The 19,835-nt window shown below is 42.1% G+C and overlaps 2 protein-coding genes and 1 non-coding gene across 3 annotated transcripts; 1 reads left to right on the top strand and 2 right to left on the bottom strand.

Moving 5' to 3' along the window:
- Positions 1–19: 19 nt before the first annotated feature.
- LOC129105747 (ras-related protein rab7) lies at positions 20–5,455 on the bottom strand. The gene is made up of 6 exons (XM_054616926.1): positions 5,063–5,455; positions 3,099–3,161; positions 2,731–2,857; positions 1,904–2,122; positions 1,583–1,711; positions 20–1,457 (listed from the first exon to the last, which is right to left on the bottom strand). The coding sequence occupies exons 2-6, from the start codon at positions 3,149–3,151 to the stop codon at positions 1,362–1,364; spliced, it is 624 nt and encodes a 207-aa protein (XP_054472901.1). The 5' UTR covers positions 3,152–3,161; positions 5,063–5,455; the 3' UTR covers positions 20–1,361.
- Positions 5,456–6,343: 888 nt separating this feature from the next.
- trnaf-gaa (transfer RNA phenylalanine (anticodon GAA)) lies at positions 6,344–6,416 on the bottom strand. The gene has a single exon. It is a non-coding gene; the product is annotated as a tRNA-Phe (tRNA).
- Positions 6,417–6,744: 328 nt separating this feature from the next.
- On the top strand, positions 6,745–11,829 carry rpn1 (ribophorin I). The gene is made up of 10 exons (XM_054616898.1): positions 6,745–7,106; positions 7,815–7,879; positions 8,207–8,513; positions 8,605–8,814; positions 8,907–9,099; positions 9,335–9,434; positions 9,522–9,660; positions 10,208–10,327; positions 10,470–10,715; positions 10,797–11,829. The coding sequence occupies exons 1-10, from the start codon at positions 6,867–6,869 to the stop codon at positions 10,977–10,979; spliced, it is 1,803 nt and encodes a 600-aa protein (XP_054472873.1). The 5' UTR covers positions 6,745–6,866; the 3' UTR covers positions 10,980–11,829.
- The last annotated feature ends 8,006 nt before the right edge of the window (positions 11,830–19,835 follow it).

Genomic DNA, 19,835 nt, shown 5'->3' with positions numbered 1-19,835 from the left:
AGAAAAAAAGACAGCATGCTTTAATCAAGATTTTTATTACCCTTATTACTTGAAACGCAAAGACATTTCGAAACAATGTAGATGCTATGCATTTATCATATTACTAATATAATAATGACGAATGCCAATACTTCCCCCCACTTTTTTTTCTTCCAAAAGTTACAGTATGTATGCTATCTTGTAATCTATGATGCATTTCAAAGTTTTAACATAATATGAACAGACAGTTAAAGATCTGATCGGTTAAAAGAAATGTCAAGCACTTAAATTGTTTGCCAACACGAGCAACTGGCGAAGTCGGATATGGAGATTTACAACACAACTTTTTGCCTTCCCCACACAGTGATTGAGAGGTTTGCAAATATACAAAGTCTTGCAATAGTTGACAGTAAAAACAAGTTAACTAACTAATAGTACTCAGTTATGAATGATATTTATACTTGAGAAAAGTATCAGGGGCTATCGGGTAGAATGACATGCTGTCTGTATTTGGTTCATTCCCACGTCAGATGTTGTACCAAGAATAACTGATTACGAGAGGAACCTTAATTTTCCCAATAGAGGAACAGCAAATAGTGTAGTAGGGACAAAACTTATCAAGGAGCCGAGTCTGGATTCAAACAATGTCCTCAACCTGAGCTACAATTGCATTTATTGTGGCTCCAAAGTGAGATGTTTGAACAAGTCTTAAGTAATTGTGGATGATAGCAAAGTGCAACAAAAAAAACGACATGGAACTTGAAATTCAATTATATGCCAATTAACGAGATTCAGCAGGCAGCATATTAATGTGACCCACATGCACCTTCACACATTCTGATCCTTCAGCTGACTTTTTTTAAATTTATTTTTTAAGTTAGGTGAAACCATGGTAACAAGTGTTTTGGAGAGTCAAAACAAATTTAAGCCACAACACAAATGAAAAAAAAATGGGGGAGCAGCGTTTCCTCTCGACACAAACATGTAGATATAATGCTTCGAAACTGGGCATGAAAGCAGCGATATATAGGGAACCAAAAACAAAAGGTTAGCCCAAACCACCACCGTCATGAAAAAGTACGTGGGGAAACACTGGGAAGCAATAAGCATCGTACGAGTGAATTCCATGATGTTTCTTTAAGGTGTTCTTTAGGCTAGGAGACTCGTATTTTATAGAAAATGTGTGTTTTTGTATACATAAGGAGGTGAGTGCAGCATGTTTTTGTGTAGTAGTATACTCGATGAGTTGGATGCTGCTTGTATGTTGGGCTTTAGGGATTAACACAGTGGGCCATGGGATAAGGGATATATAGACAAGGCAAGACAGGGTAGTGAGGGCAGAGACAGCCCCCCCCCCCTGCCCATGACGATCTTCAGAGCCCTCAGCAGCTGCAGGTCTCCGCTGACGGCTTGGCTCGCTCGTTCCTGTCAAGCTTTATCGGTTCAGGGAACTCATTGTACAACTCCACTTCGGTCTCCTGAAATCAGACAAAACAGTTGCATCTCCCAGCTTTCACAGATACAAATGCTGCAAAATGTTATTACTCAACATTCAAGAGACTGGGGTCAAACTGTCCAATAGGATTTCTTGCAGGCCTCTTACCTGTTTAAGGGCGTTGCGTGCAATAGTCTGGAAGGCCTGCTCCACATTGATTGCCTCCTTGGCGCTGGTTTCGAAATATGGGATGTTGTTCTTGCTTTGACACCAAGCCTGTGCTCGCTTGGTTGTCACCTGAAACACAAAAGGAGCTGTTGTTAAACTGAGAAACATAAGAGCATGGATGTTTAATCCAAGTTCATTTTAAAACTGTTATAAACAAAAATTTAAAAGGCCTCAAAAACAACCAACCATAACTGTACATTTCCTTGAAAAACAAATGTTGCAAATAACGACACCCCGGGCAAACATATTATCTGGACCCACCTGTCTGTTCTCCAAGTCTATCTTGTTGCCAAGCACCACAAAGGGGAAATTCTCCGGGTCTCGAGGGCTGGCCTGGATTAAGAACTCGTCCCTCCAGCTGTCTAGAGTCTTGAAGGTGTTGGGTGCGGTCACGTCAAACACCAGGACGCAGCAGTCTGCTCCACGATAGAACGCCACGCCCAAGGACTGGAACCTCTCCTGACCTGCTGTGTCCCAAATCTGAGTTACAGAATACAAAAGACATGATGTGTTTACATACACCAAATAATCAGATAACTGTAAATTAAGAGATTAAGGTAATACTTTGGCTGTAGAGTTTACATGGTTCACATTAACCAGATCTACCTAATCTCCACTAATGTGAAGTCTTGAGCTATGTTTGGTACCGTCCAAGAAACCTCTGAGAAAATCTAGAGACTTTGTTAGAGTTGTTGTTTGCCTTTTTTAAATTACTTTTTTACCCAGCATCACAAAACTGTATGCTGTTTGTGTAGAAAAACGCGGCGTTGGAGCCAGTTCATTGCCGCCCTGTGGTGCAAGTGTAGAATACAAATACTAAACAAAAGAATCTGAAATCAAAGTAAGCAAAACTGACCAGTTCTCAAGCTCATGTTAAACTTAATCTTGATTTAAATCTTCACTTCAACCAACCAAGTTCAAGCCTTAAAATATGTTTTACTTAATGCATATATAAATTGCTTTTACAGAAAGTCATAGAAAGAAATAATGCATTTACTGTGGTAAACCATTAAAACCTTATATGATAATTGTGTTTTAATGAGAGAAATGCTACTGTGGCTTTCTTGCATGCATTATTTCCTCAGTACCTGCATTGTGACAAGTCTGTCATCCACCATGACTTCTTTCGTCAGGAAATCAGCACCTATTGTGGCTTTGTACTGGTTACTGAACTTCTTATTCACATACTGGTTCATCAACGAAGTCTTCCCAACTCTAGGAGGAAAAAACAAACACAGGAGATATTGAGAAACAAGTGATACAGAAAAGGTAATTGTGATGCATTGATTAGTGAAGACAAAATAGGTTCCTTGCTTGTTGTATAAAGTGAGCATATTATTATTAGACCAGATGATATACCCCAATATGGTATTTTCTTTACAATAAACCATCAAGCATCACTCTTTATTGTTGTCCCACCCCCTTAGTTTTTAGGCTATGGCTCAACAGCACTCACCCAGAGTCTCCGAGGATGATGACTTTGAGTAGTACTTTCTTCCTTGATGTCATTGTGCCACAGCTGTAATGACAAAAAAAAGAGAGTAGATTAGAGGGGAGAAGTAAATCCCTAATAGAGGCAGACCAACGCTGGAATTGCTCAAACAAGATGAATAAGCAGTCATGCCCCAGAGATGACCCTTTTGATATGGGCCAACAGGTTTCACAAAAAGATTATACGGCCTGTGTGCTTCTTGAAATACACTACAGAGAAATTGGGCTGTTCTTGGAATGAAACAAAGCTCAGTTTCTCCAATACATACATACATTTCCTTCACTTCACAAACAGAGACAAATACAGTAATGGGGGGTAAAACAATATGCTGCACTGCATTGTACCATGACACGAGACTCTAAATACAATTCATGAAACAAACAATTCACTATACTTTTATTTTTCTAAAATATAACAATGGCAGTGCTGGGCCAGTTGAGCTGAAATAACATCGACTATTTTTAGCACCCCAAGTGTTTGTTATTGTTATACTGTAAAGCATTGATTTTGTGATGTTTGTATTTTGTTTATACAAACCATTCAATGGGAAAATAAACAACATTGTTTCATTCCCAAGATTTCATTCCTGTACCTTTATGGAGCTGGACACTTCAACAAATTGAAACCGAAAATGGAACACACACCTAGTTACTCAAAAAGATACTGAATGCAACCACGAGGGATATTAATCATTACATGTCCACACTGTATTGCATCATGACTTTGCTACTGAGACCTGTATTTGTCCTACCAAACAGGTGATGCACTTCAATCATTACAAACAGACACTTAAAGGATTTTTGTAAAACTATTAGTAAAGCAAACTTAACCTGGAAAAGAAGGTGCAATCTAGCACTTCACTCAGCTCTTCTTCAAATGTACTTGTCCTTCCACCATTAACTAATCTATATTTGGCTTGATATAAAATCCCTGATAAACCTCTCTATATGAATTCTCCCATTTTTTTTTTATATACTGTCATGCTGAAATCTGTCTCATTTATTGATGAAAACATCTGAAATTGAAACTCTATTTCTGGTAATAAATGATCTGGATCATCAGATGTACTAATTATTTTTTGTGCTAAAACCCATAGCTGATGCTACTTGAAACATTATCATCTTTGTGCCTGCTCCAGACATCGCCAAGCATTTCTTACTTTGACTGAATGTGCTTTGTGACAATAAACCGCCTCGTATTGCTGTAATGACCAAAGTCCAAACTCTATTCCCGATGGGCTTTAAATCATCATTCCAATCAAGCTAAACCTTGATGAAAGCAGTGTTAACAATAAGATATAATAGGTTTAATCCACCCATAACGTCTTGAATCCACATCGATGCTATTATGAGGACAAACTATCATGGAGCTATTGCTGCGGCTCTCATAATCTGCACCCCATGACACTGTGTCAGGGACTGATCACATGGTGTTAAAACACAGGACTAACGGAACCATGACTTGGCAAGCATGATTAGCTCAGCAAACGCTGTGGTTGCATACAATAGACACAAAAGTATAATCCTTAGTGGTGATCATTCTGTCGACCTCTCTGGTTGTACTTAACCCCATAAATAAATAAATAAATAAACAGGAGCAGAGAATCATGCCTCTCATTTACACCTAACAGGCATAAAAACATCTGACACACATCACACATCACATTGTGGGATCAACATGCTAGATAGACAGCTAGGTAAATACATACATTGAAGGAAACGATGAAACGTAGGTTGGGTAACAGTATAACTACTAACCAGACCTTGAAGCTAACAATCACCCATCATTGACACTTATTAATGTATGCTAACGTTTGGTTAGCCGAGCAGCTTTATTAACAAATGTGAAACTGAGTTGACGACAGCCAACGTTATATCGTGAATATACAAGGTCAGTAAAACCAATACCTAGAGTCACGAGACACTAACCTGGGCGATGATCCTGTGGTAAAAAAAAAATATCAAAACTGGACTTTTCTTCTGCCTCGGTTGGAAGCGTTAGCTAACGCGCAGGCTAGCTAACAGGCTAACAAGCTAACAGGCTAACAGCTCCTGCTAACGTCAGCCGGACGAAAACAAGACGTTTAACGCGTCGACAGCCTTGTGCTCTCCGGTAGCTGGCTTCGCAGCTAACTCTTGCTGTCGAAGTCAACGCTGCCACTGTCGATGTATGTCTCTCTTCGTGTAGCCGAGGCGACTGGTACAATGGTCCGCTTCGCCCTGATGCCGTTGACGCTTGCTTTTCCTGTCAAAGCTAACCTGCTATCTGCTAGCCGAGCGCCGCTCACTTCCTCCAAAACAAGCTGTGTCGGTGGGGGCTGACGTCACGCTGGACACGCCCTGATCCACAGGAGCCTGAGGAGTCACAATAATAACAGAGGTCATACATGACCATACAGACAGGGGCAGAGGAGCGAGGCTAAAGGTTTAAACTACCTGAGTATGCTTCACCTTTATTTTCATAGTCTTAGATATCAATTGTGACGATTGGTTAATTAATGAGTAGACAGAACAACAATATTTGGGCCTATATATCATCTAGTGAAATATATATATATAGATCCTTCCTTCCTGCTGCTGTCAGGTTGCACAACCAGCTCTGCTCCCAGTAGACCACATGACACTAAAAACCTCTGCAAAACAAATACACTGTGCAATACAATAGTTATAATAGTTTCTGTCTGTATATATAATATTTCAGTTACTGTGGATTCCTTACTGTTTTTCTATTGCTCATTTGCTTATTTATAATTATATTATGTAAATTTCCCCATTGCAGGACTAATAAAAGATTATCTCATCTTATGTCTTTATTTTTAGCAATGTATAGTCCCCTATCCCCTACTACTGTTATGATTACCGCCTGATTGCAGACATTCACTCCAGACTTTTCCTACAAAGACATCAAAGCAAACAAGTATTGCAATTATTGTTTTCGTAGCAATCTGCCTCTGCACTATACTTTTGCTCTGGTTTATGCTTTGAGATGCTTGTTTAAGAAAGGAGATGCACTTATGACTTCTGGTGTCTTGAATACCTATGTTGAATACACTTCCTGTAAGTCGCTTTGGATAAAAGCGTCTGCTAAATGACTGTAATGTAATGTAATGTAATAAGTATCGGGTCTTGACCGGTAGTCTATAAACCTAACTTAACAACGGCTGTCAGAATGCTAAAACACCTCCGACTCATTTAAAAGATACATTCAGCTGCCGAAACCCGGGATCGAACCAGGGACCTTTAGATCTTCAGTCTAACGCTCTCCCAACTGAGCTATTTCGGCGCATGTAGTTGACAGAAAGCAAATAAATGAAAAATGATGGTGTAACTGAACATTTATGCTTTCATAAAAGACTTCCAATATAGTTGAAGGTTCACTGACACAGGCCCATCAGGAGGGCTGAGTCACTGACTACTGCTAAATGTACTGGTCGACAGTCCTTCAAAGTCAAACATTTAGTGAGCAAAAGTTTCAAGGGTTAACTTTAATTGTTTGTATCTTCTTAAAAAAAAATAAAAAAAAATGTAATTATTGTTTCTGTGTTTGTGCCACAATCACTTCGACGCACAACGCGTGGTAAAAAGCGCGCCGTGACGTCATCACGTTGGACGGAATGAAGCGTCATCCTTTTCTGATGTAGAGCGGCGCGGCGGCCTTTCTTTGCTGCTCTACGTTTTCCTCCCAGCTCTCTGTTTCTTATCCCGGTATTTCTGCTCTGAATTTCTACCAACCATGACTCGAAAGACGCCACTTCTCGCCGCTTGCATGCTGCTCCTGGCCGCTGTGAGCTCGGAGGTTTCAGCGGACGGTTTGGTGAACGAGGAGGTGAAGAGGACAGTGGACCTGGGGACTCATCTGGCCAAGATAACCGCGGAGATCGTGCTGTCCAACCAGGGACACTCTGCCGTCCACAGCTTCATCCTAGCCGTAGAGCCGGACCTGGCCCCGCACCTGGCATACATCGGAGCTTCGGTGAGCAAAACACCAGTGACTCAAACAAAGCCAGCGCCTCTATCTGTAGCCCGGCTGGCTAGCCTTTAGCATGCTAGCTAGCTAACCTATTCATTGCATGCCACTCATTTATTGGTTGTGCAGATCTTGCTGCGCTCAAATAATGCATTTGTTTCTAAATTGACGGCAGCAGTAGTGCGTTGGTTAATAGCATGCTACAATACAATGTAAGTGAATGCATGACATCACAGCTAACTCTGGCTTATTTGATCCAGTGTGGTCCTGCGGGTAACGTTAGTAGAAGTCAACGGTAGCTAGTTTACTTGTAGCCTTATATTTCTACGTGCAAGGTATTGGCATTGGCTCATTTGCTGTAAGGTACATTTAGATAAGACCAATTCATTTTGAGTGGCTAAAGGTGTGTGTGTTGTAGGATGTTAACTTCCGCAGCGCTGCACGCTCTGTCGGTGGCTGAATGACACGTATGAGCTGGGCAGCTCACTTCCGTGTGTGACTGCGCAGGACGGCCCCCTTCCACTATTATGTGTGAAGCTGCAACGATGCTCTGTTTTTAGTCAGAAAAATAAGATGCACACGGTTTCTATTAGGAATTATTTTATTGTATTATTTTAGCATTACCATTGCTATGTAGACCTCTCACTTGTCCTGTATTTAGATTGAAAGTGTTTCTTTCATGGAGAGTATGCTCAAACCACCATGTTTCCACAGGTGAAGGGTGATGAGGAGGAGGATGGGACACTTGAACTTCAACAGACAACAATTCAGGGCCAAAGGTATGACTCTCACAATATTATCCAGCATTTCTTTGCAATCCAAAAAATTACAAGACATCCTGTGCAACTGTCAGCCCAGTGACTTTTAATATGAAAACAATACTTGGCAACTTTCATTAATAAACATTTAGGTCATTTTGGCAGCTTATTACACGTACAATGTTGATTTATAAATCCAGTCCGTCTCCTAAAAGAATCCTTTAAAGTATCCAAAAATGAATTCCTTAAAGCAAGTTTGCATTGTGTAGTTCCTGAGAAGCTGATATTTTACAGCATTATGCAAATGTGTCTTACCCATGCTCCTCTCCCTCATCTGATCCCACACAGTGGTGTTTTTTACAAAGTGCAGCTGCCTTCCAGTCTGGCAGCAGGTGCCCAGCTGAAAACGAAGGTGGAGATGACGTTAAGCCACGTCCTGAGGCCCTTCCCCACACACATCACGCAGGCTGAGCGCCAGCTGGTGGTCTTTCAGGGGAACCACTACCTGTACTCCCCTTACCCCACCCGCAGCCAAACTACACGTGTCCGCCTGGCCTCCAAGACTGTGGAGACCTACACCAAACTGGGTAACCCCAGCAAGAACGATGAGATCATTGAGTACGGACCTTTCCGCGAAGTGGCTCCGTTCAGCGAGGTACGGCTTTGACCAGGTTTGATTATCTTTAAGTGAAGCTGCAGGAAAGTTTCTAAAACGTTCTGTGTTGTGTATGTTCTCTATTGTCCAGGATACAATGAAGATCCATTACGAAAACAACTCACCCTTCCTCACCATCAGTAGCATCATTCGGACCATTGAAGTCTCTCACTGGGGTAACATTGCTGTGGAAGAGACTATCGACTTGAGGCACACAGGAGCCGTCCTGAAGGGGCCTTTTTCTCGCTACGATTATCAGCGTCAGTCAGACAGCGGCATCTCATCTGTCAAATCCTTCAAGGTGTTGTATAAAACATAAACCACTGTCTTGTTTAAGATGATGATGATGATGATGATGTTTAAGATGATGACTATGTACTTTCTCCCCAACAGACTATCCTTCCTGCCTCGGCTCAGGATGTCTACTACAGAGATGAGATTGGCAACATTTCCACCTCCCATCTGCAGGTTCTGGATGATTCAGTGGAGGTGGAGGTCAGGCCTCGCTTCCCCTTGTTCGGAGGCTGGAAGACCCACTACATCATCGGCTACAATCTGCCCAGCTACGAGTACCTCTACACCCTGGGTGAGTTGACTTCTGATAACCTAACTAACCCAAACATAAGAGACCATTTTGATTCCTACCCATGTTCTGAAGAACCACACAAAAAAAGAAGAGTAGATGCAGATAATTGAGACTAAACCAGTGTTTGTCTATCGCCAGCTCAGCAGGGCAGATTCACAGAAGCTTGCTGTTATCCTGATTTAAACCCAGGCTTCTTAATTAGACTGAATCCCAGGGTGTGTTATTTATCTTCTAGGTGACCAATATGCACTGAAGATGAGACTAGTTGACCATGTGTATGATGACCAGGTGATTGACTCCCTCACTGTGAAAATCATCCTGCCAGAGGGAGCCAGGTCAGTGATTGCAAGCAAATCTTCTGTATGTTAGGTTTTGTAGAGATTTATGCAGTATTCAAATTTTTTTCTGTAATGTCCTCTCAGAAACATCCACGTGGAAACACCTTACAAGATCGATCGCATGCCAAACCAGCTGCACTATACATATTTGGATACGTTTGGCCGACCAGTGCTGGTCGCCACAAAGAACAACCTGGTGGAGCATCACATTCAGGATGTTGTGGTAAGACGAACAGTAGGAAGAGTTGGGAATTTGGACATTATATATTATTTACTTGCATATTTGTAGGAGATTGTTTGGACTAGTATAACATGCCGCTATTACAGTGTTATTATCCACATAAAGCCAGATAACTTGCAGAATAGCAAAAATGACCTGTATGTTTTTGTTTGTGGAATCTTTCTATATCACAGTGATTAGGGGTTGTTTAGTGCTGTTAATGTTATGAAGATCTGCCTGGCTATACTCTACTTTCATAATGCATGAATGCAATCTCCCAGCGTCGACGGTCAAAACAAGGTGTTCAATTTACAATAGGTTAGAGAGAAAAGCATGCAATGGGGTTATGAAAGACCTTTTGACCGTAACGTTTATTATGGCTGTGGACATTTGTCGCATTTGTTCCCCTTTTTCTCTTCTCATTTCCTCACATCTCTCTACTTTAGCTTTCTAATAAAAGCATAAAAGGCCCAAAAAAGAAGACCTTTATGATATGAGCTGTGAAATTGTATACAAATCTGAGTTAATCAACCTCTTTTGTGATTTCCAGGTTCATTATAACTTCAACAGGATCCTGATGCTGCAGGAGCCTCTCTTGGTTGTAGGGGCCTTCTACATCCTCTTCTTCACTGTCATCATCTATGTCCGCCTGGACTTTGCCATCACAAAGGTATGACAGGTTGCTATAAAGGGAGCCTGGTTTCTGCTGGCAAGTTTTCCCTTGCTTCTTTGGCAGATATTCTGCATATTTCTCTCTACATTCAGTTCTTGTGGATTTTAAATATGTGGTAATTTCTTTCTTCTTTGTTCAGGACCCTGCGGCTGAGGTGCGTATGAAGGTGGCCTCCATCACCGAGCAGGTGCTGACTCTGGTCAACAAGCGTCTGGGTCTGTACCGACACATGGACGAGGTGGTCAATCGCTACAAGCAGTCCCGCGACACCGGGGCGCTAAACAGTGGTCGGAAGACTCTGGAGGCCGACCACCGCAATCTCACCAACGAAATCAGCTCACTGCAAGCGCGCCTCAAAGCCGAGGGCTCCGACTTGGCTGATAAGGTGAGAGCTTACACTGAAACGGCGTAAGTGAAATGATCCAAAAAGGTACAGTGACGTTAACTCCCCTCTCTGTGCTCTCAGGTTGGCGAGGTGCAGAAGCTGGACGGCCAGGTTAAGGAGCTGGTCTGTCGCTCCTGCCAGGAGGCGGAGCGGCTGGTGGCCGGTAAGGTCAAGAAGGAAGCTTACATCGAGAGTGAGAAGACTCTGACCGCCAAGAGACAGGAGCTCGTCGGCCGCATCGACAGTCTGCTGGACGCCCTCTAAACGCCCTCCTGCCACGCTAGCACACATAAACAGACACACACCACCCATGCAACAATATTCAACCGACTATTTGTATGAATGAGAGTTAAAGGAAATGTGATACAAATGCTTACACATTCTTTTTTTTTTTATACCATCTTTGAACCCAGACATGGACAATTAACATCTCATCTTCTGGTAGTGATGGGTTTATCCAGACATGTGTGCCTTGTGATAAACTTGAGGTCACTGCGCGCTCAGCTCTATAGCAGCTACGTCACAACTTTTGGCTTTTTTTTTTGTTTGTCTGTTTTTGAGTTTGTTGAGCTACAATTAAACTTTGTTACTCTGCTCAGACGTGACACCTGATTTTGATGTTCAAATCTGGACTTTGTATTTTTTTTCCCCCCGTTTTCAGTTTGTATGGTTATGGGACTTTTATTTTGGAAACTAATAGGAGAAGGGCCCAAGTGTTTTCGTCCTCATGTCTTTACTCACATATGCCGTATTCTAAGATTGAATCATCTCTCAAGTATTAAGGTGATCTTTTTTCAATCGTGTCTCTTTTGCACTTACAACTTTTTTCTACTCGCCCATGACTGATGTTTATATTTGAACAAATTTGAAGCTCTGATTCTGCATCGTCTCAAATGTTTGTTTTTGATGTTCCTCAGTCATATTTTGTATGATTTTCTTTTGTTTTGTAAGTGGTGATTTTTTTTTTTTTTTTTTTTTTTTGACCATGAGATTAGTGAATACATGAGATTAGGTTGTATGCGAGAAAAGACATGCGAGATGGAATACAGAGGTTTGTGAAATGGGCAATGATATGGAAAGCTGTCAAATTTGAAATAAAGTTTTGAGAAACTCATCATTTAGCACACTGTTTTTTTAATATTACACAGCAGGTGTATGTTGATGGACGATGGAGTTCTAATTTACAGCTGGTGTATTATTTCATTATGGGAAGCAGTACCCTTGGTTAATCAAAAGAGGGCGCACCTGTGTCAAGAACCACCACTTAACCATATTGGAGGCCACGCTGCATTTTTAATACTCTGCAGATAAATTATCATCCTGACATCCCAAAATAAAAATCAGCGATTATATGCACTGTGACTGCCCCTTTTTAAAACTGGCACCTCAGAGGGACTTTCCAGCACATTGTTGCATTCCTTGTTTCAGTGAAACCCCACCTATCACCCTCTCACCACCCAGCAGACCTGCCTCGATCACAGTCGCAACCCAGCACAAACATAAGGGTCAGTCTGAGGTCACTGCTTTCCCTCTGAGGTCACCAGGGGTCCTGGCAGGTCACTTCCTGCTCCATAATAACAGGCCCCGTTCCCCTCACAATGATAATGTTAACATATTGTATGTGCCATACAATAATCATTCTGAAAATACACAGCAGGGGGAAAGCAAAGACAATGTCTGTTAGCACTGATGCTCGGCGCTGGTGAAAGGCCACACAATAGCATTTTTGTTAACGTGTTTGTACTTGAGTGGAGATTCGGAGCGGTGAGAGTTCGGAGAACCGGCAAGTCTCATTCTCCCAGCAGAACGCAGCAGGCGGACTGCTGCTGATGGCACACGTCCACCTCAACAACAGTGACTGTGTGGAACAAAACGCTGAGCTCACGTCTGGTTGCAGCTCTGTGAAGATGCTATCGGGTCACTCAGTGAGTTTGAGCGTTGGTCTGACATGTTTGAAGGATTTCTTTGGGGACTGAACATTTATTTAAAATTTGTGGATTTGAGAGGTTTAATGATATGAATTACTGGCCTTGAAAATATATCTTTTTTAAAATAAAAGAACCTGAATTCATTAGTACATTTACGCTTTTCTGGCCTGCTTTCCATCCTCTTAACAACACTGTGATGGAGGTTCATAATAATACCAATCCAATTTGAAAATGAATTTCCCCAGGATTTTGGGACCAGAGTCTGTATTTATTAAATTATTATAACTATGTTTGTTTTGAAACAATTGTTGGTTACAATACATGTCACATCTGCCAATATTTAATCTGAAGCAATAAGTCAATTTCAGAAAAGGTTCGGAGGAAATAAAGTAAAGTAAGCATTGAATTTGTTTGCAAGTTCCATGCGTTTTCATTGTCTACACTTGTCATTGTGGTATTAAATAAACCTTTTTGTATGTTTTCTCTAATGTATGCTAACACCTTTATCAGCAACAATCAATTCAGCTCATTTCCTATTATTTGATGCCTTATTTATATTTTAAATATCATCAATATTTTAAGTTATTGTGTTAATTGTTCCTGGATATTTTAAAACATCTGTTACATAGTTTTGCAAAGAGCCTTAACTCTTCACTGTTGCTGTACTGTTGTCTGTCTTTGTAATGCATTATCATTTCAGTTATTTAGATTAATTGTATTTGTGTGATATTGTTATGTAAAAACTTAATTTTGTGCCCCTAAAAAGCATTTATATACGGCACTTTGTGATTTGAGGAAAGAAACAAGCACATCTAACCAATTAAGTTATTGTTTCTTCAGTTCTTCTGTCCATTTGAGCTAATTTGATAATTAAACTTAAGCAAATACATAAATAAGGTGATGTTAGGGCAGCTTACACCATAAAATCACATGAATTCCACCAAATCAAAGGACTATTCTGATCAGCTCAGCTAGTTAGCGTTTAGCATGGCTTGTTTATCTGGTACTTGCTTTCTCAGGAATAGATTTTTTTTTGTTTTGTCACATTATATGATTTCTTTGTTGGAGCATCATTATTCAATACAGGAAACAAAAAATTGGAACCAAATTATCTCTGGGCTATCTCAGTCACTGCTGATTGTTGTTTTACCTTCAAAAATTACACACTTATATGGCATAATACTTTCTATATAATAACACAGATGTCTGATTCTCGTCGTCAACCCAATATGTTGTTACTGTTTTGGCTTTGAAAGTAGGCAATTGCCTTTCTGACTGGCCATTCATTCTCAGAGCACACGTGATCAATCATGTGATCATCTGTTAATAGGAGCAGGTCTCTTGATAAATGCCTCCTATTCTTCAATGTGTCTTTGAATTTGCTGTTAAAATTATGCTTTTAGCAAGTATCACACTGCTGGACTATTACCTGCCTCATGAAGGGAATCAACGAATAAGGCTCATGTTTTTGTTGATGCATTTGCATTTGCATTCCCTGTGTGACTTACGTTACATCATTAACAGGGCATTGACTTGTGTGGTATTGGTGTTCGGATGATTGGCCTTTCAGTCTTTTCAGTTCCAGCTCTGTCCCCTGGCCCAGGATGTGATTACCGGTCGCAGAAGAACTGCGGTTTATCTGTTGGCGTGAGCCGAGCAGAATACTGTTTAAACCGGAATACATGTGCAGCACTGTATCCTGATGTGGCAAACCGTGTGTGTGAGTGTGTGTGTGTTTGAGGTGGATGAGGGGGTTTGTGCAGGGTGGTGGACGGGTTGGGCCATGTGGTTGAGCTGTCATGGTCCCCCCTAAGGCATGGAGTTGATTATTATCTTCCTTTCCTGAAGTATAGTAAAGATGCAGAGTGTGTTCCTTCTTTATCTGCCAGAAAAAGAATGAATATGCAAAAAGAATGTGGAGTCAAACTACGTATCAGTTGAAGGGGTAATCCACAAGCCCTGGGCCTTGTGACGTGGTGGTGATTGATTACATTGAGGGCTCACCTGCAGTTCTCTCCCTCTTAATCTTTCTTGCTCTGAAATACACACACACACACACACACACACACACACACACACACACACACACACACACACACACACACACACACACACACACACACACACACACACACACACACACACACACACACACACACACACACACAACACACAAAGAGAGAGGCAGAAGTCACCAGTCAGGGAACAATATCCTGCTCAGAAGACCCTTCACAGCACACTCTCATAAATCACTGAGACAGAGCCACCACCCTCACTGTCAGTGTGTTATTATGCACACACACACACACACACACACACACACACACACACACACACACACACACACACACACACACACACACACACACACACACACACACACACACACACACACACACACACTGAGGTCCACGTTCCTAACAATATACATCCATTCAATTTCAGTCAATTCTGCTACCCAGCCATAAAAGGATGTCATCGAAAAGAAGAAATATGACTCGATTCTAAGCTCAAAACTTGCCCTCAAACACGCCTCACCTGCGCTGATTCCCTTTGGCTCTGCTTAAAACACACATCTTCACAACAGCAGCTCTGTGTCCCGCTCTGCCCCGGCCCTCAGCACCGGCCATTCCTCAGTGACAGGGTGCCGGGATGAGGGGATGAGAGGCTCTGAAGGGCGAGGTGAGGGATGGATGAAAGCGCCCGCGGCTAAGGTCCCGGGGCCCTGCGTCCTGTGCAGGTGGCAGGTGTGATCTGGCCGGGTGCAGAAGCGTGAGGGCAAGGAAGAGGAGGACAATGAAGGCGTCTGTGGCCCTGGTCGCAGCTGCAGCAGACGGGGAGGAGCAGGGCTGACAGATCAGACAGTCAGACAGACGGAAAGATGGAGGAAGGGAAGGACAGCGTAGGACGCGCAAAGATGGAGATGGGACTTCAAACGGAGGATCGGGCCCTGGGTGCAGAAAGACGCATTCTTGTCTGGCATGGAGGAGGTGGGGACGGAGGGAGAGAGGAGGGAAGATGGATGGCTCAAAAGAAGGGCGAGCATCAAAGTCCACAGTCGTCCTCATCTTTTGCAGATGTTTACATCGCGCACACTTTTGCCCAAAGCCCCTGTGCTCTGCCTATATCTGTGTGCATATTGATGTCAACCTCCCTCTCTGTATGGATTTGTATCGATGAGACAGTAATCCTCTTCCCCTGCCGCCCTTGTGTGCAACTGTCCACAGCTCCCACTAAGACCCACTGATCTCTGCCACATGGCGCTCCATCAAAGCACTGATGGTCATGCCTATCAGGGCGAGTTCTGCCAAAAAACGCGCCCGCCTGGCTCATACATGTCCCTCCATGCAGGGGATGAGCGGCAAATGAAGGTCTAACGCGACTTTAGACTTTGTATCATCTTGGATCACATGAAGGCGAGTGAAACAAAGCTGGTCTCTGTTAAAAAAGCACTCTTGTCTGAACGTGTGCACAGACACGCGCACACGTTTCCTACTTTCTCTATCGGACCTGATTAGAGTGACAGGGGCACTTCCCATTGGCTGTGAGAGTGGCCCTCTCCTTCCCAGGGCAGCCAATTTCCCCTACTCCAGAGCTGATAGGAAACTTTGATTGTCGACTGAGCTCAGGAGAGACAAAGAGATTTTTCCTTTTGCAATCCACATATCGCTCCATCACATCTCTACCTACCATCTCCCCACTTGCTCTCTTCTCCTCTCCTCCACCATCTCTCCCTCTCGAATTTTCTCGCCTTATTTCCATGATCACCACTGTTGTGGGCTGCTGAATGTGAGTCCATTAAACTGGCACTGACTGCTTTGATGGGCAGGAAGTTTCACTTCATATGGTGACATCTGCATCCTGTGACACAATCCTACCCTGTGTATATGATCGACTGTCCTGGCTTACCACCGTCCTCTAATAGCATTCTGATCATTTAATTATGTGAGCACAGGAGGATGCTGCTGAAAGCATTTTCATACTGGTATGTACTCATGCTGGCTGTGAAGTGGATCAAGAAAGAGAGGGGGCGGACAAAATAAGCAAGGCGTCTAAACATGTGGAGGGAGGCAACAGGAAACAGCTCTCCCCCTCTCTCCCTCTCTCTCTCTCTCTCTCTCTCTCTCTCTCTCTCTCTCCCTCCACAGCCTTGCTGGCCCTCCCTGAGAACACACTTCCTGTCAGAGCTCCTCTAACTTCCTGTCCAGCCACCAGGAATCCCAGCTGGAACATTCCAGCTGTGCAATAGTCTCCCTCCCTCTCTGGGCTGCTTGATTATTACAATTTCTTTCTTGCTCAATCCCTCAGAGTCACTATGCACAAATATACAGTGAGTAGCACTCACACACACACACACACACACACACACACACACACACACACACACACACACACACACACACACACACATAGAGGCTCTTGGGGTGCTACTGCATCTCTTGCTCGCCAGGGGTCACTACATAACAGCACATCCTCTCCTGCGTGACTTGACTGCGTCTCTCTCCTCCTCAGTGCTGGGGAGACTGGGCTCTTCTATCTCCTCACAAGGCTCTCATTTATATTACTAGGTTGTTGGTTTGAAAATGCACAGTGCCATTAGTCTAATGGCATTACATGAAATGGCACATGCATGTTTATTAAATGTGCCTTGACGCGGGGTCCATATGGGGTGGAAAGAAAAGCAAGGTTTGGTGACTTTGTGTATGACCTTTTCGGAAAGAGAGCTAATCCCGAGCTATAATAGACTCCGGGACCGATATGGAAAACTGCTGCAACGTTATCTCGGTTGTCTAGGAGACCATCAGAGCACCGGGGCCGGTGGAGATGCCACGGTATTAAAAGGGGAGTGTGTGTGTGTGTGTGTGTGTGTGTGTGTGTGTGTGTGTGTGTGTGGTTGTATGTATGTGTGTGTACTGTTTCCTTTTTTTTTTTTTTGTCGTAAGTGTCACTCATAAATACTGCATTATAGAAGCACGTTTTTTTTTTTTTACTGCCATGTTTGGCCAGCAGCAATATTATTTTTTTTGTATGTTAAAATGATATTATAAATTCAATTTACAGACATAGGAACACATAGGAAAAGGTCAGTGGTGGAAAAGTGTCTAAATTAAACTGCACTCTCCTGACATCAATTTTATAATGTAGATTGGTAGGTCTTACTTTTTTCCAAATGATAGCAAACATAGACTGTTATTTAAATGATAACCGGGCCCGATGTGAGACTGGAGGCCTGCTGACCAGACCAAACGAAACCAGAGGAAACTAACGGTGCATGTTAAGCGGCTTAAGCCTGTTGAGAAACTGAAGATAATGCTATCACGTTTCGAAGTGTTTATTAGGAAGTAATCATTTTCACAAGTACAATCATAGTCGGAAATTGAGCTCATTGCGTTATCTGCATTTTATGCTGTTATCTAGAGATAGCCTAAAAACACCAAAAACATACTTAGATGTAGCCTATATATTAACTGAACTGCGAGTTTTCTATTATTGTAAACGTGTGTTAAAATTATTTATTTTAAAAAAAGGATAGCCTAAATATTTTTTATTTTTTTTTAAAAAAGCTCAACATCCTGGAGTAGTAATGGGACTAATCAGACAGATAGGCATCATATCACAGTGATGTGTGTTTAATATGTTTAATACAGCTCCTATTGATATGTAAAGTGTCGTGTGTGTACCAGTGGTCTCGCCAATAAACGCCTTCTGAAGCCAAACAGAGCCTATATATATATTGTATATTGGCTATACCGCTGATGCGCGTAAAATATTTCTCATTCCCTGCGCCTATCTGTCTCTATCAACGACACACACACACACACACACACACACACACACACACACACACACACACACACACACACACACACACACACACACGCACACACACACACACACACACAGCCCAAATGATGCATTAGATGCATTGAATGTATTTGTTGTGCAAGTTTGAAAAGGCGGCGATAATCTGGGAGTGAGAGATAAGGAACACCAATTTATTCAGCAGCACTTTGGACCCCAGCTCCCAGCCTCGGTCGGTGCTGACACCCCCAGCAGTTTGCTGATAACGATTAGGCCATTTATTATCTTCACAGAGAACAAAGATTGCGCGGTGCCGATGAAATATTACCCCTGGTAATAATCAGAAGAAGAAGGGCCCTGGCATCTAATGCAGTGTGCATGTAATACCGTCCGTCCCTGACGAAAACCACACACACACACACACACACACACACACACACACACACACACACACACACACACACACACACACAGGCGGAGAATCGTGCAGAACATGCAGAAAATTGATTAACAATACAAGTGCACATAAAATATAACATTAGGCTATAATGTTGTGAAGTCGATTATTGATACAGATAATTGGTCTATTTATTTTTTTAATTTTTTTTTACATGTAATAATAATAATCATCATCATCATCAGCCCAAATTTGGTGGTCATCATTTAAAGAGGTTGTTATTTCCTGATAGCGCCGAAGAAAAGTAGTTGACACTGGTATAAACTTGTAGTTATCTATTTGACTATCTGCTTTTAACCTGATTGAAAGTTCTGGTGAATTGTCGTCGTCTGACAGACCCTATTGTCACAATTCTTAACTAATTCGATTCTAATTAGGCTAACTACTACTGTTAAAAGGCAGAATGTTGACTGAAATATATTGTTTTGTATCACCTTATTATATTAATATTGAATACAAACTATAGTCTACATGTTGCAACTAAAATATGACGCCCATAAATATATCAAATAATCAAAAGTCACACTAATAATGCTGTTTATCAAATAATATATTCTATATATTCATATCACAGTCAAGATAATAACAATATAAAGACAAACTTTAAAAATAAAGATTTACTCAAAAAAAAAAAGCCTCATGGGTGTTGTCAGTAAAACATTTTAGAAACCATCAAACACTTTTTTTTCATACTGAACAAAGTGACATTTCTGTGGCCGTCCATTGTGCCAACACTGGATATTTTAAGCTCTGTCATCTTTGCTCTGGTGATTTTAAACATTGAAACAAATGTTATTTATTCAGTCAGACTTCACATTTCTCTTTTTCTTTCCCTTCTTTTTGTGTTGCGTGTTGCACTCTGGGGAGCACGAGCCCCGAGTTGCAGAGGTCCTCGCGCCCCTTGCACCTGCCTGGCTCCAACGCCGCGCACGA

This window comes from Anoplopoma fimbria, chromosome 17 (genome assembly GCF_027596085.1).
Source record: "Anoplopoma fimbria isolate UVic2021 breed Golden Eagle Sablefish chromosome 17, Afim_UVic_2022, whole genome shotgun sequence".
NCBI classification, from domain to species: domain Eukaryota; kingdom Metazoa; phylum Chordata; class Actinopteri; order Perciformes; family Anoplopomatidae; genus Anoplopoma; species Anoplopoma fimbria.
Note: the sequence above shows the minus strand (reverse complement) of the source record. Positions and strands in the feature narration are given on the sequence as shown.